The 23675-nt window shown below is 35.6% G+C and overlaps 5 protein-coding genes and 1 non-coding gene across 16 annotated transcripts; 3 read left to right on the top strand and 3 right to left on the bottom strand.

Annotated features, from left to right (window-relative positions):
- Positions 1 to 242: 242 nt before the first annotated feature.
- LOC140838300 (anthocyanidin 3-O-glucosyltransferase 5-like) lies at positions 243 to 1930 on the bottom strand. Its single transcript, XM_073204492.1, has one exon. It carries the CDS (start codon positions 1908 to 1910, stop codon positions 465 to 467), a length of 1446 nt encoding a protein of 481 aa, XP_073060593.1. The 5' UTR covers positions 1911 to 1930; the 3' UTR covers positions 243 to 464.
- Positions 1931 to 3342: 1412 nt separating this feature from the next.
- On the bottom strand, positions 3343 to 3414 carry TRNAD-GUC (transfer RNA aspartic acid (anticodon GUC)). The gene has a single exon. It is a non-coding gene; the product is annotated as a tRNA-Asp (tRNA).
- A 139-nt stretch (positions 3415 to 3553) lies between these two features.
- LOC140838299 (uncharacterized) lies at positions 3554 to 5545 on the top strand. The gene is made up of 3 exons (XM_073204491.1): positions 3554 to 3747; positions 4521 to 4668; positions 5225 to 5545. Exons 1-3 carry the CDS (start codon positions 3693 to 3695, stop codon positions 5307 to 5309), a joined length of 288 nt encoding a protein of 95 aa, XP_073060592.1. The 5' UTR covers positions 3554 to 3692; the 3' UTR covers positions 5310 to 5545.
- Positions 5546 to 6418: 873 nt separating this feature from the next.
- On the top strand, positions 6419 to 12579 carry LOC140838297 (protein SWEETIE-like). 6 transcript variants are annotated; one of them, XR_012119564.1, is made up of 9 exons: positions 6419 to 6758; positions 7339 to 7561; positions 8978 to 9084; positions 9605 to 9841; positions 9931 to 10020; positions 10089 to 10240; positions 10591 to 10725; positions 10805 to 10901; positions 11049 to 11174. XR_012119564.1 is itself a non-coding variant. In XM_073204482.1 (8 exons), exons 1-7 carry the CDS (start codon positions 6588 to 6590, stop codon positions 10680 to 10682), a joined length of 1005 nt encoding a protein of 334 aa, XP_073060583.1. In that variant the 5' UTR covers positions 6419 to 6587; the 3' UTR covers positions 10683 to 10725; positions 10805 to 10969. The 6 variants fall into 6 exon arrangements, 5 of the variants coding, with proteins under 5 accessions (XP_073060583.1, XP_073060580.1, XP_073060581.1 ...); XM_073204482.1 differs by lacking the exon at positions 11049 to 11174 and having other exon boundaries at positions 10089 to 10173; positions 10805 to 10969; XM_073204479.1 differs by lacking the exons at positions 10591 to 10725; positions 10805 to 10901; positions 11049 to 11174 and having other exon boundaries at positions 10089 to 10561.
- On the bottom strand, positions 12404 to 18103 carry LOC140838298 (ubiquitin receptor RAD23d-like). 6 transcript variants are annotated; one of them, XM_073204484.1, is made up of 13 exons: positions 17949 to 18103; positions 16986 to 17147; positions 16765 to 16818; positions 16635 to 16682; positions 15585 to 15664; positions 15430 to 15483; positions 15171 to 15348; positions 14840 to 14980; positions 14668 to 14733; positions 14536 to 14583; positions 13832 to 13938; positions 13611 to 13689; positions 12404 to 13262 (listed from the first exon to the last, which is right to left on the bottom strand). In XM_073204484.1, exons 1-13 carry the CDS (start codon positions 18012 to 18014, stop codon positions 13140 to 13142), a joined length of 1206 nt encoding a protein of 401 aa, XP_073060585.1. In that variant the 5' UTR covers positions 18015 to 18103; the 3' UTR covers positions 12404 to 13139. The 6 variants fall into 6 exon arrangements, with proteins under 6 accessions (XP_073060585.1, XP_073060587.1, XP_073060586.1 ...); XM_073204486.1 differs by having other exon boundaries at positions 12404 to 13256; XM_073204485.1 differs by lacking the exon at positions 16635 to 16682 and adding an exon at positions 16506 to 16553.
- Positions 18104 to 19409: 1306 nt separating this feature from the next.
- On the top strand, positions 19410 to 22767 carry LOC140838296 (cytokinin hydroxylase-like). Its single transcript, XM_073204477.1, has 5 exons — positions 19410 to 19855; positions 19952 to 20178; positions 20298 to 20539; positions 20614 to 20992; positions 22248 to 22767. Exons 1-5 carry the CDS (start codon positions 19576 to 19578, stop codon positions 22668 to 22670), a joined length of 1551 nt encoding a protein of 516 aa, XP_073060578.1. The 5' UTR covers positions 19410 to 19575; the 3' UTR covers positions 22671 to 22767.
- The last annotated feature ends 908 nt before the right edge of the window (positions 22768 to 23675 follow it).

Here is a 23675-nt window from a genome sequence, read left to right as displayed (position 1 = left end):
TCATATCTAATGATAAATTTCAAATACTTGAATTTCCAAATCCAATTCCAAATTCAATTCCAAATCCCATAAAATCCTCTCAAATCCTGGTTGTCAAACACACTGTAAGGGTGCAGAGGCGGCGCTTTCAAGGCCTCCTACTATTTTATTTCGAGTCTCAAATTGGCAAACCGGGTAGTCTAGTTTCTTCCCTCTCTAAGTGGAAATTCGATCGTACTACCCCTTTGTAGGATCAACGACCAAAATTGGACCGATTTGAAATCGTGCCTAACTCCTAAATCAAGATTCGCATTCACAGAAATTTTTTTACAGTTAAGCTCGCTTATTTGCACACAGAGGCCACTTACAACTCATCCTGACCGGCCAGATAAACTCATGCATGGCGCCACTTAATATTTTCTCATCGCATGCACTCAAACTTGAATATACATGAAATAAAGTTTCAGATTTAAATTAATTCATCCTCAACGGATCATTTGAGCTCTCTTGTTTCTAATATCGGATAGAATCTGGCACATGGATTTGTGTGACGAGCCACTGATTTCGCTTAGTGCATTGGCAGCACTAATTTTCAACCTTTTAACCTTGTCCCTCATCACTTGTCCATCTTCACCTTGAATTAATGTCCTCACCAGTTTCTCTATCTCTTCCCTTCCCACCACTTTCCTTGTGGGCAACTCCTCCGGCCGCAATGCCACCCCGATCTCCTCTGTCAACAAGGCAGCGTTCATCCTTTGCTCTGCATATAGCGGCCACGCTATCATCGGCAGCCCACTAACTATGCTTTCCAACGTCGAGTTCCACCCGCAATGCGTCAGGAATCCTCCCATCGATTGATGGCTCAGGATTTTGACTTGTTGTCCCCACAACGGGACCAACACTCCTGTATTTCGCGTTCGGGTTAAAAACCCCGGAGGCAAATAGCCCGGGGACTCTTCCGACCCTTCGTCTCTGGTGAAAAACGCATCGTCCACACGACCACTGGTCGGAGGTCGCACCACCCAAATGAACCGCTGCTGGCTCAGCTCCAGCCCCCAAGCCAGCTCGGTCATTTGCTCCGGCGATAGCACCCCACCGCTTCCGAATGATACAAGTAGAACACTTTGATTAGGTTGCTTGTCTAACCAATCCATCAAGCCATTTTCCAACACTTCCTGTTCTATGGGTCTCGTCAGAGGACCGATAGGGTAAAGGGGGGCGGTCATCACGGACCTCAACGCTTCATTTTCCCTAAAAGCCTCGAGGGTTTTGGAATCCAATTCTTCCCACGAGTTCAATAAAATCCCATCAAATAACGTGAACTCTTTCCCCTGTCTCAGATACTCGATATACTGCTGATCATGCCGGTTTAGCATCGGGTCCACCACATCCACCGGTCGAACTGGTTTGCAGCCCGGAATTTTCAAGTAATCTCGCTCATTAACATATTGACCCTTGACTTCTCCATCAAGTACTGGGCAGTAAATAGTCAACGCAGTGAACCATGCAGTAGAGGGAACATAGACATACTTGGGCAAGTCATACTCCAAGGCAATCGGCAGAGCTTCTGTCCCGAAAAGATCGACGATCAGGGCGTCCGGCTTGCGGCCCATGGAGGCGATGGCAGAGCGGACTAACGGCAAAGCTTCCCGGAGCATCATGCAGAGTCTTGTGACAACTTGTATAGACGGATTTATGAGGTGTGAGATATCACCAAGGGGAAGCTCCACAGTTTCGACGAGCCCCTCTTCAGTTGGAAGCTTGAGGAGGCTGGATTCCGATGAAGCAGCGCCAGTTGTGACTGCAAGAATGGTAGTTTTGATGTTGTGTTGGGCGGCGAGGCGGTTGGCTAGGAGTAGAACCGGTATTAGATGCCCGACACCGGGACTGGAGAGAATAGCGATGTGAAGATTATTAGATGAGCCACTCATGGTTAAGAGACAGTGGGATGTATTTTAGTGATAGTGAAAATTATTGCATGGAAAAGAATTAAAACATTTATAAGAGATATATACAAAAAAAAAACTTATTTCTTTCAAATAATAATGTTTAATCTTAATCATTGCAAGCAGCCAAAAAGAAATCAGCATATATCTCATGTTACATAATTATTTTTATTTTCAAATTTCAGAACTACGTATTTCTCGATGTGTTTCTCCTTCGATTGATGCATTTGATATATTAGTATAGACGATTGATTATCTTGATAGCGTACGTTGTATTTTATTATCTCTTTGAGATCTTTAGTGTGTAATCTTACATATACTATCTTTTTATCTTATTTAATTAATATAAGCAATTTCATTAAAAAAATAAATAAAATAAAATTGTTTGATTTAACTACGAACAAGACCAGACAATCAACTTGTTAATACTTAAATATCTTGATCCACGAATTTAATATTACATAGTAGCTTAGAGTGTAGGGCAGGGAAACAAAATTTGACTCTCATTTTAAAAAAAAAATGAAGGTTGAAAATGTGGAAAAGACAATTAATTTAGGTTGGTTTTTCAACGTCGTGGGATAACCTAAAAGGGACGTTGTATGTCATAATTAAGGTGATTATTATTATATATAATATTTTTGTCACGTCGTGTCCATCCAAGATCTCAAATTTAAAAAGTTAAGTCTTGAGATTCACTCTCCCAACTCAAGGCATATTATTTTCAATGTGACTAGTTGCCTGTTTTTAAATCAAGACTGACAAATTTGCCCAAAATTAATATTGCAACACAAAATGTGATAAGAGATTCCTGTTGACAAACGCAATTATTGTGAAAACATCGTTTAATATTTATTTCAGCGATAAATCTTCATGGCTGTCAACTAATAATTGACATATGAGATGTTTGCTTTTTAGAAATATATATATATATATATATATATGGAAGATTGTAAGAATCGTTGATCTATAAAAATATAGATCCCAATACAATTTATGGCATAACTATAATATAGTTACATTATTTTAAGATTTAAAAGTAATATATTTTTAATAAGAGCTTTGGTCGATAAGTGAAATAGTACTAACTGCCATATTGTTTTTTATTGTTTTTATTTATTTATGGCATTCACTAACAAAATAATTACAAGTTAATTAACAAACTAACTATATATATATAATATATATTAAAAATAGAATTGAAAATCTTAAAAAAAAATTAGATGTTTGTTCCGTAAAAGTGAAAAATATAAAATTAATTTTTTTAATCAACTGAAATTGTAAATAAAGAATGTAAAAATAATGTTTTCTTATCGTAAAAATTTGTATCTTTTACATATTATCTTAACATATACAGATATACTGATGTGGGCATTTTCTCTCTTGGTTTTCTTACAAAAGACTGAGCAAAAAAAATAGTCGCCGTTGCCGGGGATCGAACCCGGGTCACCCGCGTGACAGGCGGGAATACTCACCACTATACTACAACGACTTCGATGCTCTAGTTTTCTCTTTGTTTTTTAAATCCAGTAATATTTTATACCTTTCCCACATTTTGACCTAATTTAATTTTAATATGTAAATTGGATAATGACTAATGAGCTCATCTTTAATTTTGAACAAAAACACGACTCTGACTTGTAAAGTAACAACTCTCTCAATTCAACGCTTTTAAGGTTTAACCGAAGAAAACAAATTGTTGAAAGAGCCGAGAACAGAGCACACTCGAGTGGAATTGCCTTTGATTTTTGAGCTGCGAATCTGTAACAAATGGGATATGTGCAAGAAGCCAGAGAAAATCACGTCAAGAAGAAAGTTGAAGAAGGTGAAGTGTTTATTCAATGATTCAAGATTAACCTCTTAAACCCTATACCCTATCTCATTCGACTTCAATTACTCGAGCGACATTAGATTTATTATCTCACTGATTTGTCATGCATGTAAAATTTAGCTGAAGAAATTAACTATTTCTTTGTGGGGATTAAGTTGTTGCTTAAGCGGGTTGTTTTGATTCTATTTTGGATCTAATTACTTGGGGGAGGGGTGTTTTACGGTGGGTTTGAACCCAAACCTCGCCCACAACACCTGGGTGGTGTCCCCTGTTTAGATGTCTGAGACCCAGTTATTTCAAAATTTAGGTTTATGTTTATTGACCGTGATAAAATTGATTTTTGGGGTGATTTTATGTATTTAACAAGCGAAAAATTATATGCGGTAGGAAAAATTATTTATATACATTTAATTTTTTTTAAACTTGAGGGTAGGGGAAATCCCCAACCTCACTCAGTCCAACCTGAGTAGGCTGCAGTTCTTTTGGGTCTGCGAGAAAATGAGTTATGAATTTTGCCTGATATATTGATGTCTGAAGATTGGTATGATCTAGCCATATATGATTAGAGTTGGCATTGGGGTGATTGGAGATGGTTGGTTTCACCCTAAGGAAGTGAAAGAATTCAAGAGGCAGTCGTTAAAACGAAAAAAAAGATCATGTTATTTGTGGTCGCAAATGATGCTGGTATCATAAATTTGTGTAGCTATGCTTTTATATAGTTTGAGTTTTATTGCAATGTGCAAATATTCATTTAGCGATAACATCAGCTTTGCGCAGCAAAATGAAGCAAAAGGCATTGAAAGAATGCTATTTCTACACAGAAAAATACGCTGAATGTGCTGCAGGAAGAACATTATCTGTTGTTTGGAAATGTCGCAAACAAGCCAATGAATTGAATGAATGTCTCCATCAGTAGTAAGTCTGTGACTTCAATTCCCAAAAGATTTTGGAAGCTCCATGATATGCATGTATAATTAATTTGTTTTAAAGGTGCTTTAAAAGAATCTTTTGGTTTATATTTTAGTTGAAATTTCTGGAAGAAAGATTCTTTCAACTTTTTATTTTTAAACAGCTTATTGGCCGACAGGAAGTTGGTTATTTCTCCCAAGGGTTTGTTCGTTTCCATCTCTACTGAGAAAAATGGAGAGAACAAGAAAAAAATGATGTCAATGGTTCTATTCTTGCTAATTTTGCACTTCCTGCCATTATCAAGATGCTAACCAACATAACTTGTTTCATCCCTCAATTATATATATGTATTTTTCTTCCAGCTTGTAATTATCATCATCGTATGCCTTCATCATCATATTTATGCATTATAATGTATGTGTGGCATGAGCACTATTATGGAATGGCGCGGGTTGAACATTCCTAATTAAAGACCTCTGCTTTTGTTTGTGTTTTTCTTGTTGTATTTATGTGCATTCCTAATTGATAAAAGATCCGACAGTGTTTCTGTTTTTTCTTGCAGCACAAACGACTCTATCTTGGAACAAATGAAGAAAGAGTACACACTTCAACAGGAAGGAAAAGCGCCATCAAGTCTTCGGGTTTAGTTTGTTCGACGAAATAATGCCTAAAACATATAGGAAATTCTGCTAATAGTTCATTTCTCTGGTATCCTGGCCAGACATGGCATATGTTCTGATTAGTAGCGTGCCTAGAAAATTTTCTTTGTATCAGAAAACCGTTAATGAACTATGCTTTTATTTTTTGATAAAATATCTTGCGCTCGCGCACATACATAATTCTATTTTGACATTTGATGAGAATTGAAAATTAAATAGTTCATTGTTACATATATTAGAATAACAATAGGAAGGAATATTTTTATTTTTTAATTCAAAATCTTTGTGCTTATATTAAATCAATGGAGTTCAACAAAATACTATAGAATTTTCAAATCCAACGATTAACTTTAAATTCCCTATTAAAACATGCAAATAGAAAAATTAATCTCAATTTAAGTTAGTTTTTCAACAATTCCGAAGGCATTGAGAAAAAAAAGGAAAAAGTTACGGTCTGGGTATCAGAGAGTCGTATAGTTGTATGATATGTGTTCTATAAACAGCTAGATAAAAAAATTAATTAAGATTTCGGTTTTTGTTGAGTACCTCGAAATTTTTATTTTTATCACTTTGGATCAAACTAAATATCATTTCTAAATATAGAATTTAAAAGACAAACTCCGAATATAAAATTTGTTATTAGAATTGCATACATTTGATTCGTTATATGAGACAAATAGTATGAAGATAAGTAATATTTTTTAATAATAAATATATAAAAATATAATGTTTGATTTGATTGATTAATTCGTTTCAATTTAAGATGATATGATAGTATCGTTTTGGTTTTTTGAAAATATTAATAAAATATTTATAATATTATTTATTAAGTGTAATATTGTAATTTCAATTCAATGATTTGATTGATGTGAAATAAATGGTTAATGTAAGATAAATGATTGGTAAATGAATAAAAAATATGATACATCAAACATAAGATTAAATTAAATAAAAATGTAATTAAAAATATAAATAAATAATATAACGAACTATACAATAACTTTGATAATTATTTTATATCTTTTGGATATATAAATCACATGTATTATTATTAGTTTTATAAAAGTTATTAAACGATAAATGTATATAGACATTTATTTCAGCTTTGCCATGCTAAACCAGACACGACGCCGTAGCCCGTAAGCTCAAATCCCGGAATCCATCGACCAGTACAGCTGAGTACTGTCTGCAGCTCCCAGAAGACAAACGCATTCATCCTTTCTTCTTCCTCTGTGTGGCAGTCGCCCATACATCTCGCACACGAGCATGGCTATGGCGAAAAATTTCGGGACAGGGAACGTGCACTTGTCAAGATTCGGAGTGCTGGTGGCGCAGCTCGAATCAATCGTGGCATCTGCCGCTCACAAGCCTCCAGACCCACTTCTCTGTTTTGATCTTTTGTCTGATCTAATATCGGCCATTGAAGAGGATCCCAAGGTTTTTTTATTTTTTATCACCACTTGGCTTATTTAAGTTTTGTGCTCAATGTGGTGTTGCCTAGTTATCTTCATGCTTTCTAAAGAAATTTGGGTATCTGATTGGCCTAAAAGGAGTCATTTTTTCTTTAATATTAGCTTTATGATGGTCCTTGGCTTGCGTTTGTCTCGTTTTTGAGTTGGTGAAGAAAAAACTGTTTCATCGTGAAATTCAATGAGATAAATAATATGAAATTGTTGATGTTAAACGATAAAATAAAATAAATTGTATAGAGCGTGCAACAGAGTTGTATTATTTAACACTGCCGGCATCTCAAGTTGTAGGTTTCTTTTTTATGATATCTTAGCCGGTGGTCGGGTGCATAATTTTAAAACCAGGAGGGTTTTTATTTTTGAAAAAGAAATTATTTTGTTGGTGTTTTGTCTACGTTGATCAAGATATTCTATATTAGTAACTTTTAAAATCCTTTTTATTTCCATCTATTATTTCCCAGTAACGTTGTAGGGGTTAAATTCTTCATGATTCTCTCATTTTCGGTTCTTGTGAAATTGAGGGCTTCAAACTTTTGATCCTAGACTAGATTCCAACATTTCAGGAATCCATACTACTTTGGCAAAGGAAATGTGAGGACACTCTTTATTCTCTGCTTGTGCTTGGAGCTCGTAGGCCAGTGCGGCATTTGGCATCAGTGGCAATGGCAAAGATAATATTAAAGGGTGATGGGATTTCAATATACTCTAGAGCAAGCAGCCTGCAGGGATTTCTTTCTGATGGAAAGAAGAGCGAGGCTCAGAAAGTTTCTGGTTTGTACCAGTTTTTTTTTTTTTTTGAGGGCAGACCATTGGACCCATATCTGATTAGGACCATAAACTATTTGAAAAACTTTAGGCGTCTCTTTCGAACCCTCGCCGTTTGGGCTCATAATAAATTCAAAGTTGCTCGTGCTACTCAACCAAGAGCCTTGGGCATTGTGCAAGGACCTGCTGTAGGAGTAACCCATTACCTTCTGCGTGAAATTGCCAGGACATGTTATGTAGACAAGTTAGAACAAATCGAGAGATGGCTTTATTATATAGTGAGGCCAGGTTTTTTTCAAACTTTTTGATACATCATGTTAATAGATGCCTTGATACATCATGTTAATAGATGCCTCTGATGTAGGGGTGAGCAAATACTGCTTAATTTGTGTTTTGATAGAAACCCAAACTATGCCAAGTTTACCGGTCTTACTAAATAACAAATCAAACCAAGCCATTAAAAACTAAAAAACCAAATGAAACCGTAATTAGATTTTATTTTGCTTCGGTTTGGATGATGGATTTTAAACTTGATTTTTTTTTCTTCACATGATTTTAAAATATAATTTAAAATTTCTAAACTAGCTAGTGTAATTAATATCAATAGACATACAAATATTAAAGCATTTAATGATTTAGTGCATGACAATGATTTATCATTAATAAAATATACTTATGAATCAATTCATAAATTTTTATTAGGTTTCATTTTTTCCTTATTTATCATTATGAATAGATTTTGGGTGCCACAATATGGCTAAATTTGAACTATTGCAAGACCCACAAAATTATAAAAATAAGCTCCAAAAATAAAAATAAAAATAAGATTCAAATAAGCTTGGTTTGGATTTTTTAATCTAAACTTTGAACCAAACAAATTTTTTCGGTTTGGTTGATTCTAAAACCGATTCAAACTAGTGGTTTGGTTTCTACTCACCTTTACTCCGATGCACTAATATGATCCTACTCGAATCATTAGTGCACTGTTACTGTTATGGGCTTGCCGCTTGTGGGCGTGCATGTGTTATGGCCTTAGCTTTCTGAAGTCCGTATTAGTCTCTTCCTTTTCTTAGGCTATTCAGAGGTAGCTGGTGTTTATAACCCAAGATCCTGATCCTGCAACTATCATTTTTCCCGCCAAAAAGTAATATCTTGTAGCCGCACTGGACTGCCTGTTCTTATGCTGGTCTGTTATAGTTTCAATCTGCCACATCATCCAGCACAAATGTTGAATACGGCATCCTGACCCTGAGAATAATCATTTTATAGCAGGCTGGCCGCTGGGGCCACATATGGTTGATGATATGTTTACTTTTTTATGAAGAGGCATTGTTATCCTGCCAATTATGTTTTGATCATAAAATTGGGTAATAGTATTTGGGGGAAGCATTCATTATTGTCATTTTCTGGATGCTGGCGTAGGTGCTGCCCAATGCTTGGGAGAATTGTATCGCTACTTTGGAAGACGAATTGTTTCTGGATTGCTTGAAACAACTAATATTGTCGTAAAACTTCTAAAATTTAGTGAGGTATTTAAATTCCTTTTTGGTCAAGTAGTTTTTTAACTTTATTTCCTATAACATCATCCATTTTATCTAATGTGAAAAAGTAGCTGTTTTGTGCTTTATATAACATTTTAGGGCATATTGAGTAGTCGATACTTGTTGCTCTGGAAACACAGGGTAACAAAACCTGCATAGATTCGTTTAATCTGTCATTTCTGATACGCATATGTATCCCTCAGTCATGTGGCATGTACAAGTTCTTTTTGTTTGCTTTCAGGCAGTTGGGGTGAATGAATAAGGAAATGACTTGTCTGAAAGTTATTTTCTCTTTTCGCTTGTAAATTTCCATGTGTGTTATGTGACTGATCCATTGGTCAACAATGCATTAATTCAGGAGTATGGATAATGAAAGGTTTATTTGTGATGCTTCTCTGATTTGTTTCGATTGAAATGTGTCATAGGATGATAATGTGTTATTATTTATTCTCGGTATGAATTTCATTAAATAGCTATGAACATCCTACCTAACTGTTGGGTGCTCTAGGATTTTGTTAGACAAGAGGCCTTGCACATGCTTCGTAATGCTTTGGAAGGTTCTGGTGGGAGTGCTAATTCTGCTGCTTACACAGAGGCCTTTCGTGCCATTACACGGATTGGAGTTGTAGATAAATCTTTTACTGTTAGAATAGCTGCTGCAAGATGCCTCAAGGCATTTGCAAATATTGGAGGACCGGGAATAGGACTTGGAGAACTTGAGAACTGTTTGTCTCTTTGTGTAAAGGTTCTGATGTTATCATGTTCTCTCTTTACTTATCTTATTACTATTGATTCTTTCTTTACATAGGAATCCATCAAATCTGTTTGTTGTAGGCCCTTGAGGATCCGGTGAAATTTGTAAGGGATGCTTTTGCAGAAGCTTTAGGAGCATTGCTGGCTCTTGGAATGAATCTTGATGCACAGGTATAAATCTTTGTACTCTACTTGCTTCTATCTTGCACCTCTCTGATTTTTTATAATTCATATGTTAGGTGCAACCAAGAGGAAAAAGTCACATCACTCCAAAGAAACTTGAAGGTGGCTTGCAGAAGCACTTATCCATTCCATTTATAAAAGGTACAGGCACCTATAAGTTTTCAAAAACTAGTGCATCCAGGCCATGCTTGCTGATTCTGACATACAGGTGGTCAAAGTCTAAGGTTTTGTTCGGACAGGGAGAGAAGGATTTGAAATCCATGTATTTAAATGTATATTCATTCTTTAGATTACTTACACAAAAGAAATTCAAATCAATTTACATGCTTATTTACCCTACAATTATAATATCCACAGTGAATTTCAAATCCTTGTGATATTATAGAGTGATTTGAAAATCATTGTGATGATGATTTTAAGTTTTTCAATTTAACTTATCTAATAATGAAAATAAATTCGAAATCATGGATTTCAAATCACTGAATCCAAATCCAACCTAATGGTTTTTTTTTTTTGAGACATTCACTTTCAAATATGAAACAAGAAGTTACTGTGCAGATTCAGGCAGTTGGTCTGCAGGTACTGAAAGTCATATTACAGAAAGGAATTGGTGCAGCGTCAAATACTTTCATAATCATTTTTGTTGGTGAGCTTGTCGGAGATCTGTTGATCATAATTCGGAATGCTTTGGAGGTAATAGTTTCATTTGGCAAAACTTAAAATCTCATTTTCACATCACCTCGTTTGTCCAGCAATTTGATTTTGATTGCAGAAACATGTTAAAAGAGAAGCAGTTGCTATTGCTGGAGAGTCTCTGAAAATCTTAACGCTTCTGCATACCCTGTCAAAGGGTTGTGATCATCAGAAAGGTGTGATAAACCTGCTTTTGGAAGCTCTTCTTACAGTTTTTTCAGTATCACATGGTTCTCTGTCTCAGGTAATCCCAATGGTATATTGCATGCATCACATGCTTAATATTCATTTTTGTCTTTATCAATTAGCAATTTTAATTGCAGGAAGTTCATGATTTACGAAGCATATCTATAAAAATTGTTTCACAACTTGCTCAAATTCCTAGTTCAGCAGTTTCTGTAAAGGAGATTCTATTGGCAATGCCCGCTACACGAAGACAGCAGCTTCAGGTTCTTTTCTTAGTTTATTATTCAGGCTTTGGTATTCCTGGAATGAGTCAAAGATTTTGGTTTTGTCTCCACGGTGTTGCAATCCTAGCATCATCAGTTCATGTAGGTTTGAAAAGGGATACGTGTATTGAGGAGAGACTTAGATGACTAAAGTATACAGTGCCAGTTGAAGTAATTTTGAATTTAGTTAGAGCTTGTTGTGTAGTGTGTGCCAAGTGCTGAGTAGCTCGTCTTCCTAATTGTTCTTGTTACCATTACTGTCGATATCTTAATGTTTATTGCCATTTCTACTGTTATTCATATGAGCTCTCTTGACACTGAATGAGTTAATTTCACAGTCTACTCAGCTTAAGCTTCAAGACAATTTTATCTACAAAATAATGGTTTGTTGGTACATCAAATATTGTGTGCGCGTTATTTTTTTCTGAGTGCATGATACTTTACTGAGTTTCTAGGTGTTATTGCATCACTTTGTTTCCTGTTTGGAATCTCCAAATTTAAAACTTCCATAATTTCAATTCCATGCTTTGGGGAATTGAAAATTAAGTTCTCCTTTCAATCTCCTGCATTAAAATTTGGGGTTCCGATTTCATTCCAATGCTTTCAGGACATTATCCGCGCTTCCGTAACACAAGACCAGATCGCAAAACCAGCTGAATCCTCTGGACCACCCTTGGTAATCAAGTTACCTTCACCAACAGAGCAAAACGAAACCAGCAGTTCCCTTCGGTCGGCCCCACCAAAGGATTCCCCTAAGGAATCTGATAGTAACAGTAATGCCGAAGAAGATGACGATTGGGATACATTCCAGTCATTTCCTGCCTCGAGAAATGGAACTGTTCCTACTGAAGAAAGAGCGACCTCTTGCTCAGACAGTAGTAACGGAGACTCAACTTCCCCGTCTTGTGGCAACAAGGAGATTCTCATTGCCGAAGATCAAGATCTTAATGAAGGAGCAAATGTATGTAGCGTTGCAGATAACAGCAGTCAGATGGAAGAACATCATGTTACTGAAGATGGCCATAGTGGTGATAACGAATCTTACTATTTATATCAATTGAGTGATAAAATCAAGCCCAGCAATTCAGATAGCCTAGACTTATGCAATAATATTCGGTCTGATCAAGCCCCAGACGAATTCGAGCGCACAGTGACGGCCCCCAGCAATGAGAACAAACGGCTTTTATCAGATGTTATTGGTATAGAAACCAAAGAAATCTACAGTGATCCATCTGATAGACATAACGCTGGAACTTCCCATTGTAACAAGCAAGGGTTGTCCGAACCTCAATCCACCGAAATTGCGGTTGCAAATGATGACCTATCTCGAGAAGACCGCCATGAAGATGGCATGGATATCAATGGTCGTGAAAATTCTGTTGAGTATGGGAAAGAGAGGCTTTAATTGTCAGCAGATGATTCTTTGGTTGTCTCCACTGTGGAGCACACCAGCCAATCCAAGCCTGATCGGGTTGCCTTAACCAATGGGCTACTGCTTGTTCAAATCACCGAATTTGGCGATGATTGGTAAGCAAAGCTTTAGTTTCTGGTCGTGTTGTTTTGCTGAAAGGAGGCGGCAATTTTCTCGGCTAGTTTATGTCCTAATGTTATATTTTTATTTTGCATGTTGTCTTAACAATAATAGTCACCCCAACCATTCGTTCTTTGTGCTGCTGCCACATCCGAGTTTGTTCATGCCATTTGACTTGATCCAAAACATGTAAAGGGAAAGAGAAGAATAACTATATTTTCCTTGGTTTCTTAGCGCATAGCGATTAATATTGTGTATATCGATATTTAAAGTCATCGCAGATCTTGTTTCTGAAAAGAAAATATCGACTGCATAAAAAAGTGCAACAAAAAGAAAGATTTTATACCATAAATAATAGGAAAACTCTCTGTATTTAAAAAAAAAACATATTGTCAAAAAGAGTTATTGAATGGCAAGTCGAGAACGCAGAAACTTCACTCGTCAAACTCATGCATATGATCTAATAGGTAGTTAGCAGCCAGCTCCTCATTCTTGTTGCACGCAAAGAATACTTCTAATACCAAAGCCCGATCAAAACCCATAGCTACAAGCTGCAACTAGCGTTACCAAAAATGAGCAATCCACTGTTGGGTAATGTAGCATCAGAAAAAGTATTGCAATTCACGAAAATGCGCCAATGTCTGAACTCTTCAAAGGTTCGCCAAATTCAGCAATTGTTATTGGATTTACTTTAAAAGTCACTGTCACTCAACTATATACAAGACAACATTTGACACTACCACATGAGATCCGAAGTGCATAATAAGGAGATAATAGATATATCCCAGCAGCATGCAAAGAGATGATTTGAAATACAAGTGTAGTAACCAAATGATGAGATGGATTACATGGTTACATTAAAACACATGCGATGGATAAACTTTAATGGAATAAGAAAAACTCACCCGTTCAATTGCTTCCTGCTCTTCCGGTGTGAGAGTGACGGCCTGTGGCATTGCTTCAGCAAGTTGTCCTGATATGTTCCTAGAAACATCAAATGTTATAATCAGAGCTAAGAAGAGAATGAGAAAGATGGTACCAATTCATGTAAATCTCACCTTTCCCCTTAGGTAGAAATATGAACGCAAAAAATGTTAAAAAAGTAAATTAAATCAAGTTTTCTCACCCTTCCCCCTCGACAGGTTCATTAACGAGGCGTAGAAAGTCAGCCTGATGCTCTTGGATCATTCTCACTAGTTGTGGATTTTGTTTGCCAAGCTCTTGAAGCATAGGCTGCACACACGAAAAGACATAGTTGTCAAAGGCGCAAGGTACACCGAAGCGCACAAGGGCTCTGGAGCCTAAGGCGCAAGGCGCGCCCGAAGCAAGGCGCACATTTTTAATTTTTTTTTAAATATATTTATCTTAGAATAATATATTAAAATATGAAATTATTAAATCACAATGTTACACAAAACAACAAATAATTAATAAGTTCATAACAATAAGTAACACAATTAAAATTCTTCAATCATCCTGAGCAGTTACGTTTGGGGTTGGTTTGGACTTTTGCATTTTAAGTTACTATTAAAAAAAACAGAGAAGTTGCATTTTCAAAATGCAACTTCTCTGTTACTGAATTTGTTTTTTAAAAAAAGCAACTCGGCACGCCCGAGAGCCTTTCCAAGGCGAGCCCAAGCACGCGCCTGGGCGAGCCTTTGTGAATCGTTGCGCCTGGGACGGCGCCCATGCCTGGTGGCGCCTCTCGCCTCAGGCGAGAGGCGCTCGCCTTTGACAACTATGCGGAAAGATACAATCAAAAGCCGTAAAGGTGATACTAGAGCATTAACATTTACATGCCAGTATGACTAAATGGTGTAATTTAAGAACCTGCAATATTTGAGGATTGGCTTGCACTATGGCTCGCAGAGTCTGAAACTGAGAACAATAAAAAGAAGAAAACAAGATCAAGCCATTGTTCAATTTCAAATTAGAAGATGTCTAGAAAAGCATCTTCAGTACCTGTTGACTGTTGCGAAGAAAATCTACGCTCCCTGTGCCTGCATTTGAGCCCATATTGGGAAGCCCCTAGTAACAGAAAGATACAATTACTAATCTTTCCATTTTTCTAGGGTAATATTTTTTCCTGCTCTCTCCAAGATCATATGAAATCTAAAGAGTAACAAATTACTACCTGAGGAAAAAGATCCAAAGGATTGGCATTAGGTCCACCTGAAGGTACAGTTGGCTGCATAGCTTGAGCTGAAGGATTCACAGGCAGCTCACCAGCAGGTAGTTGAGCTGCAGGAGCAAGTTCTGCTTGCTCTGGAATACCCTGAGGTGACATTTTTCTCGAACAATTATAAACATGTTATAGGAGGTAGAGAATATTAATTTAAAGCAAACCACAGAAATACAGTAATTTCTAACTCTCACTATCGTTTTTTGCATTTATCGCAAATAGAAAATGCAACATAATAAGAGAAAGAAACAGAGTAAAATGAACAAGAATTGTAGAGACTGACAGAATAGAGGTATTCAACAGCCCTCTCTGGATTATTAAAAGCTGCACGGAGTGCACGAACAACTGTGTCTTTATCCCAACTTCCACCGCCCATATCAAGAATATGTTGAACAGTACCCTCCAAGTTACTTCCAGCAACTAGATTTGAAGCTGCTTGACCATAGACATCAGTCATTGAGCTGTTCGAACAGAAAAATGTTGCTTTGTAATGAAAAGTTACATATCCAACCAAATATCACACAATAAACAGATCAGTTTACTCCAAAGCAGCGGTAGGTGCAGGGACAGGAGCAGATTCTGGAGCTGATTGTGGACTGCAAATGCATGAAACCGAAGTTATTGATTGGAATATTGAAGTAGAAAATAATTTGTTATTGCTGCATAGCTGAAATCTAAAAGAATAATATGAACTCACGACGCAACAGCAGGTGCAGGTGCAGGTGTCAGAGCCGCTGCTATAGGCTGAGTTGGAGGTGCATTACTTGTAGGTTGGGCCTACAAAGAGACAAATTAACCAAACAAAACATATCAGCAGATTTGACATTCTCAATCCTCATATACCTAAATTTGGAAGTAAAATCTAGAACATGCGCAGACGGATGTCATTACCACTCAAAACTTAAAGAAAACATAGATATAAATATTTCAAAATTAAGCAAGTACAGTTGTTCATTTAAGCTGACTGGAGATCTTACATGATACACATTCATTAATATTTTTTCGTTTTTGGCGATGCTAGTTTTATATGTATCGTCTTCACCTTCTATGCATTCCAACTGCACCTGCTTGCGCAGGAGTTTTGTTAAACTATTTTCAGTTAGCTTAAACTAACAACCATGGCTTACTGATTGCAAATTCACCGACATAACTTACCATCGTGATACCTCCCCCAACAGAGAGGCGACATATATTGTATGCTTCAAACTTTTGGAACTACTGCAGGGTTTTCATTGATTTTTTGGGTGTTGTTTACATTTTTTCCTGAATTTATGTTTAGTGGTGATCCTTTTGTTATCTTCATTTGATTCAGAGCGTGTCAGTTTCCGGACTTCATTCTCTCCAATGGTTGCTACTAAGTTCAAATCATGGAAGTATGTCCAGACAAAATCCCTAGAATATCTCATCGTGATCATCGCACTTACCCTTGAATAATTAGTTCAACATTTAAATACTACTACCCCCCAAAAAAAAAAACAAGCAAAATGTAATTTCTTGATATACAGATGTTTAAAGATATCAATCATGAGAAAATAATTAATTAACTTAAAAATATGCAAACATGTTTGTTAAACTACGGTAAGATAAAACAGGGAAACATAGGGATGGATAATCTCACTGTGCTTGATGGTGCATCAGATATAGATGAAGCTTCACTTGGTGATGCCTTGTTTTAAAAAAAATTAGCAAACTTGTTTGTTAAACTATGTTAAGACAAAAAAGGGAAATTAGGGATGGATAAACTCATTGTGCTTGCTGGTGCAGCAGATGTAATTGAAGCTACACTTGATGATGCCTTGTTTTACAAAAGATATGCAAACCAGTTTGTTAAACCACGCTAAGACAAAACAGGGAAAAATAGGGATGGATAAACTCACTGTACTCAGTGGTGCCGCAGATGTAGTTGAAGCTCCACTTGATGATGCCTTATTCTAGAAAATTTCCACATGCACATATGGTCAATAATTTTTAAAAAAAAATTGCTGTTTCTTTGGCATTAAAATGCATTCCAGCATCTGGGTTTTGCAGGTGACAGACACTAAAAAGAGTAAATAAGTACTAGCTTTACTGCTTCTCCAGAGGAAAGGATTGTAATTACCTTGGCCAACATAATTACAACAAAACTTTTTTCAGCAACTTTGTACTCTTCCAGTGTAGTGTCATCCTTAAGAACTTTCCCTTGATGAATAAGCATCTGTTGAGAAGCTGGATAGGAGTCAGAACCCTGAACTTTCTCAATATTTTTCTTCACATCCGCCACCTGAAAAAACAAATAACTTTAAGAATATACGGACTATGAACATAGAACAGGGAAAAAAACAGACCAGCGATACTAAGAAACTCTATCAAGTCCCAAAGGAAACCTTCTCTTATTCACTATAAGAGAGCAAGGCCATAGCTAGCCATATTTGTGATTGATATTTGATTTTTAGTGTGATGTATTAGAATAAGTGCAGAGCGGATTAAATAGAAGTCCAGAAACAATATACACAATAAAGGGGGTAATGAAAAATACTACTTATGCACAGAGAAGTTTAAACCGATACCAAACTTACCATATAACTTTACCCCATGAATTGGAGCAACTTATCATGATTCCATGAGAAGTTATCCAAAAACATTTTGGCAACAAGCAATAACAGGGTTCGACTCATGGCTACAAGATAGGAAATCCACATCTAGAACAATTCAATTCCATTGATGAATGCAACTGCATTCTTGCCCTTCCCAATATAAGATAATGCGCATCTTATAACAGATGGCTAAAAAATTGAGCTGCTTTTAAATAACTGCTAAAGCAACAAACAGTAATCGGGTAATTAACACCAGCTTATTCCCCATCCCCAACAAAATAGTGGACTCTTGATAAGCACCTTGCACATACAATCTCAAACGCCATGGGTTAAAATCACCTCTCACAAAAAGGCGCCAATTAAGAACCCTAATTGCTCTCCAATAACAAAATCCATTGGAATTCAAGCAGAAATCACACATATAATCATATATGTGAACTAATTTACGTATCTCAGAGCGACAGACAGGGAAGAAAATAAATCCATACAGTATCTTCAGGTTTCACTTCGATCTCGAAGTTGGAGCCCTTCAAAGTCTTCACAAAAATCTTCATCTCCCGCCTTCCAATACGTCAGTACGGTCCCAGAAACAACTGCTACAGCTTATATAGAAGAGGTGCTAATGATTTTGTAACATGGCGGTGACGAATTGGTACCGTAAAACACAATAACTGATCGACACGTGTTAAAAAAATAATATAAAAAAATTAGTGTAACCCGAACCAAGCATTTGAATTTACTTTTTTATTACGTTGGCGTCGCAGCTGTTGGGTACCCGAAACTAATAGAAAAAAAAAGATATCTAGCAAAGAACATCAATCTCTTAATTAACGATCAAATATTTATTTATTCCACCAACTCGAACAGTATAAATAAATCTTTTAACGATCGAATATTTACTTATTCCACTCACTCAAACAGGTTAGATGAATCTCTTTAATCTACAGATTTAGATTTGGATTTGGAAAAGTACATTGACATTTTAATTGGGCTCAACAAGAATTTTGGCCTTTCTCCAGATGGTAGTACTGAAACCTACGAGCCCATCATTAAGTATACGCAAATATTTTATTCGATTTAAAGATACAAAAGTTTCTATTCGACTTTAAAAAAAAAAAAACTAACTTAAATTGTACATAATCTGATTAATCGTGTTACCAAAACTATTTTCCTGTCAATAATTTAAATTAAATAATCGATTAAAATATGGAAAGGAAAATTTAAATTTATTTCAGAAATTTTTACACGTTTAAAGTATATTTTTAGTCTCCTATGAATTTTTCGATTTTTCACGTATGCGAATTAATATTTAAAAGAAGCGATCTAAAAGTCGCTTAAGTGGCGCTTAATCTCATATAATCTTGCTTAAGATTTAATACACTCAAGCTAGATTAAGCGACCGTAGAAAAGACAAGATTTCATTTATGTTTTGGATAAATATGTTTATAAACATGTATATAAATATTAAACACACAGTTAATCTTGTTTAAGCTTTAATACACTTAAGCTTGATTAAAAACCCACGTTTTTAGAAACAATAATTCATTTATTTTTTTTGGAATTAATGTGTTTTATAAATATGTATATGAATTCTTGTTAATTTTAAAAGTCCACTTAAGCGATACTTAATCTCAACTAAACAATGGTATGGCACACGCGTCGCGAGTAACATAATATTAGATATTTGAAATATTTTCGTATTATGTATGACAAAAAAATTATTTTTTTATTAAATTAAATTTCAATAAAAAATAATAATATCATGGTAGAAAAAAGAAAATATGTTTTTTATGTTATAGAGGAGGATAAAAAAAAGAAAAATTTCCTATCTTCCTCAAACAATTTTTCTTAAAAAAGTACTGTAAAATGAAAATAATATAGTGATCATTATGGCTCAAAGTTTTCACTAAACAAATTAGCTTTAATTGTTAATTGTGCCATCTCTGCAAAGCGCCTCATATCCTATCATTGGCACTATAAATAAGTACACACTTCCCCACACCCCATTGCAACCGAACAAAAACCCCCCACACCCATCCTCATTCTTTCGGTTAGCGCACAAATTACAGAGTGTTTCTCCCATATCCTCTGTGTGTTTTTAATCCATCTTCCACCATGGAATTGGTGGTTTTAATGGCCATATTCATATTAAGCCTATATTTCCTCCTAAAAGTTATCTACGAAACTATATCATGTTACTACATAACCCCGAGAAGAATCAGGAAAATCATGGAAAAACAGGGCGTGCACGGCCCAAAACCCCGGTTCCTAGTCGGCAACATCTTGGAGATGGCTTCTATGGTCGCAAAATCGACCTCCCACGACATGGATTCGATCAACCACGATATCGTGGGACGTCTCCTACCTCATTTTGTTTCTTGGTCCCAGTCATATGGTAACTTCATTTAATGAAATTATGGAGATATGTTACATGTACGCGGTTATGTTTTCTACGTGATCAAGATTCGTGATGGTGCAACTTTTTTTGTAGGGAAGAGATTTATATATTGGAACGGGATTGAGCCCAGGATGTGCTTAACCGAATCCGAACTTATCAAAGAACTTCTATCTAAATACAGCACAATTTCCGGGAAATCATGGCTGCAACAACAGGGCTCCAAGCATTTTATCGGGCACGGTTTGTTAATGGCGAATGGGGACGATTGGTACCATCAACGACATATAGTGGCACCGGCATTCACGGGAGACAAGCTAAAGGTATACTTGTTTTATATATATATATATATGTGTATATATATATATATATTCATCAATAGTATGTCAAGAAATGCCAAATGTCAATATTAATATATTTAGTTTTAAAAACATGTGGGCAGAGCTACGCAGGTTACATGGTGGAATGCACTAAACATATGCTGCAGTCACTGGAGAATGAAGTAAAGAATGGCCGAACAGATTTCGAGATAGGCGAACACATGAGCCGACTAACGGCTGAAATCATTTCGAGGACTGAATTTGATTGCAACTATGAAAAGGGGAAGCAAATATTTCATCTGTTAACAGTTTTGCAGCATCTTTGTTCTCAAGCAAGCCGCCATTTGTGCTTCCCTGGAAGCCGGTACGCAACTATCATGTTCAAACACAAACTTTTCTTTTGAAAGTATCAGGATATTGAAAATTGGCTGCGTACAGGTTTTTCCCAAGCAAATACAACAGAGAAATAAAATCACTGAAATTGGAGGTGGAAAGGCTGTTAATGGAGATAATACAGAGTCGAAAAGACTGCGTAGAAATAGGGCGAAGCGGGTCACATGGGAACGATTTGCTGGGAATTTTACTCAATGAAATGCAGAAGAAGAGGAGCAATGGGTTCAGTTTGAATTTACAAGTAATAATGGATGAGTGCAAGACTTTCTTTTTTGCCGGGCATGAGACCACAGCTCTGTTGCTGACTTGGACAGTGATGTTGCTTGCGAGTAATCGGGACTGGCAGGAGAAAGTGCGTGCGGAGGTCAGGCAAGTCTGTGGCAGTGGTGCGCCGTCTGTCGATCAGCTGTCGAAGCTTACTATGGTGAGTATTGCTCGCACCTTACTCTCAGTCCTTTTCCCTCTTTTCTTGTTTCTTTTAAAAATATCAACAAAATGTTTTTTGAGTAGTTTGATTACATTTTTGATTGATAACAAATTTCAAAAAAATCACAACACGTGAATGAAATGGTATCACATGCAACTGTTGTGTAGAAACAAGTTAAATGATATATAGAATACTCAGATTATAGGAAGAAGAGAAATAATTCATTAATATTTCAAATAATATAATCACAATAAATATTAATTAATAATTCAATTCGACCTTTTGAATAACTATAACTACTCTTGAAATTCTGAGTTTTCAATGTGATCAAAATCATTACTTATAATTGGAATTTGTGATCATGTTCATTTGGTTAGAAACACCTGAAAAGTCCAAAAATCATTATTTAAAATTGAGCTATTCTAAAGTTTTTGTCTAATCATTCCCATCCAAATAACCCGTATAATAAAATAATTTTCTTTGCCGAGATTATAAAATATATATTGTTATTCGTATGCATGTCGCAACAAACATTTGCATCACATGAGCTGGATTTCTATGATCACTTAACTCTGGGAATAGTTGTAAATTATATGTAGTAAAATTAAAAAATATTCTTATTTATTATGGTAACTATTGATTTCATTTATATATTTTCATGTGATCGCATCAAGGGTTGTGCGTGATTCTATGCCACGTGAAGGAGATCGTAAAGTGTAAGGTTCTAGTGAATCAAAAGTTTTGAATCGAGGATCGAAAACATTTTAAAGAGAATTCTGTATACATAAAATATTAGTTAAGTCAGAAGTTGTGTAGTGGAAGAACTATACTAAAATTTTCTATATTTAAGAGGTACAAAAACAAATATTTGTTATGTGTGTCTATATATATATATAATTTTGTTATGCCGTCCTCCAACCGTATTCACCTCTGTGTTTGTTAATGATAATCCAATAGATGAGTATCATCTCGTTATGAACATAGAGATGATCAGAATAATAAAAATATATATATAACTCCGACTCAACCCTTTCAGGGTTCTGCAATTTGGATTGTATACAACTCATAATTATTGTTGGTTTAGGTAAATAGAGCTACTTGTTATGATTTTTGATTTTTTTTTATTTTTATTTTTGGGACACGTACTGGATATCATATACAGTGTCACCACTCATTTTTTCTGAAAATTTTGGATTTTGGTGCACAAAGATATACTAAAATGCCGGCCAATGACATTTTTTCCCCACTGCAGTTGAGCATGGTGATAAATGAATCACTTAGGCTGTATCCACCAGCGTCGGTTCTTCCACGAATGGCATTTGAAGACATCAAGCTAGGCGATCTCCGCATCCCAAAGGGTCTCTCGATTTGGATCCCAATGCTTGCGATTCACCACAGTGAAGAGATATGGGGCAAAGATGTGAACGAGTTCAATCCCGCTAGATTTGCATCGAAGTCGTTCGCCACGGGTCGGCATTTCATCCCTTTTGCCGCGGGTCCAAGAAATTGTGTAGGTCAATCTTTTGCCCTGATGGAAGCCAAGATCATATTAGCCATGTTGATCTCGAGATTCAGTTTTGATATATCGGAAAATTACCGTCACGCTCCCGTGGTGGTTCTCACAATAAAACCCAAGTACGGGGTTCAAGTCCGTTTGACACCCTTAACCCCATGACAAATTTTGGTGATGAGATCCTTTTTTTCAAAAAAATTATTTTGGGTTTTCTAAGGTTGAGATTGAAGAGTATTAGAATAATGGTTTTGTTTTGTCAATATATATATATATATATATATATATATATATATATATATATATATATATATATATATGTATGTATGTATGTATGCTGAGATAGAGCTGGAGTGATTTGATAATGTGCGACTCCATTAATACGATAAAAAAATTTCAGTGCACTTTGAATAGTTTATTCGATTTGCTTTGCTTTTATATGTAAATAAAAGTTAAAGAGAGACCAACTTATCACATTTTAAAATTAATTTTTTAAAATAAAAAAATTTAGACCTAAAATGTTTATTTGAAAAATATATATCTTTGCTGGCTCTTTGTTTTATTAAGTTATTTTTTCTACATATCTGATCATATATATTTATTATTATTAATTATTTTAAGTTGGAAAGATATCCTCTACAGACTATTCATTGAGTTGTCTATATTTGGATAAGTGCGAAATGCCCACATAAAGCATAAAATCACTTAATAAATATGCATAAATACAAAGTCGTGGGTTAAAAAGGTTATCTTCTTTAGCTCTGATATATCTACACACTTTATTTATATCATATAAATTAATGATTGGGTGATTTTTCTCTATTTCCACCATTCAATTTGATATAAAACAAAACGGCTTATAGTTTTTCTTTTTCTTTTTTTTTTATTGCAATATTAGGGTGGAGGATTTTTCGCTATGTGAATTTAAATTAGGGATGACAATAGAACGAAACGGGAGTATATTTGTCATCCTCATTTCCGTCTTCGAATTTCATCCTCACCTCATACTCGTCCCGATTCTCCCTCCCATTCTCATTTCTAAAATATTTAAGATATCGTACTTGAGCTATTTATGCACAACTTAGACTACATCAAGATAAAGCTCAAATAATTAGTTTCATTTGAACCACGACTTTTCAGAGTTGATCAGAGTGATTTAAATCAATCATA

This window comes from Primulina eburnea, chromosome 8, assembly GCF_022965805.1.
Source record: "Primulina eburnea isolate SZY01 chromosome 8, ASM2296580v1, whole genome shotgun sequence".
NCBI lineage: Eukaryota > Viridiplantae > Streptophyta > Magnoliopsida > Lamiales > Gesneriaceae > Primulina > Primulina eburnea.
Note: the sequence above shows the minus strand (reverse complement) of the source record. Positions and strands in the feature narration are given on the sequence as shown.

Bases quoted from the DNA above. Each gene is read 5' to 3' on its own strand.
- LOC140838297 (XM_073204478.1), top strand. From the start codon at position 10,217: ATGCTTGCTGATTCTGACATACAG. The intron at 10,970-11,048 runs GTAATCCCAATG...TTTTAATTGCAG, and splicing joins CACATGGTTCTCTGTCTCAG to GAAGTTCATGATTTACGAAG. The intron at 11,175-11,781 runs GTTCTTTTCTTA...CAATGCTTTCAG, and splicing joins CACGAAGACAGCAGCTTCAG to GACATTATCCGCGCTTCCGT.
- LOC140838300 (XM_073204492.1), bottom strand. From the start codon at position 1,910: ATGAGTGGCTCATCTAATAATCTTCACATCGCTATTCTCTCCAGTCCC.
- LOC140838299 (XM_073204491.1), top strand. From the start codon at position 3,693: ATGGGATATGTGCAAGAAGCCAGAGAAAATCACGTCAAGAAGAAAGTT. The intron at 3,748-4,520 runs GTGAAGTGTTTA...CGATAACATCAG, and splicing joins CAAGAAGAAAGTTGAAGAAG to CTTTGCGCAGCAAAATGAAG. The intron at 4,669-5,224 runs GTAAGTCTGTGA...TTTTTCTTGCAG, and splicing joins AATGAATGTCTCCATCAGTA to CACAAACGACTCTATCTTGG.
- LOC140838296 (XM_073204477.1), top strand. From the start codon at position 19,576: ATGGAATTGGTGGTTTTAATGGCCATATTCATATTAAGCCTATATTTC. The intron at 20,179-20,297 runs GTATACTTGTTT...ACATGTGGGCAG, and splicing joins TCACGGGAGACAAGCTAAAG to AGCTACGCAGGTTACATGGT. The intron at 20,540-20,613 runs GTACGCAACTAT...GGCTGCGTACAG, and splicing joins TTGTGCTTCCCTGGAAGCCG to GTTTTTCCCAAGCAAATACA.
- LOC140838298 (XM_073204484.1), bottom strand. From the start codon at position 18,014: ATGAAGATTTTTGTGAAGACTTTGAAGGGCTCCAACTTCGAGATCGAA. The intron at 15,349-15,429 runs GTAAACTGATCT...CTGTTCGAACAG, and splicing joins GCACCTACCGCTGCTTTGGA to CTCAATGACTGATGTCTATG. The intron at 13,263-13,610 runs GTGAGTTTTTCT...TGGTAACGCTAG, and splicing joins AGCAGGAAGCAATTGAACGG to TTGCAGCTTGTAGCTATGGG.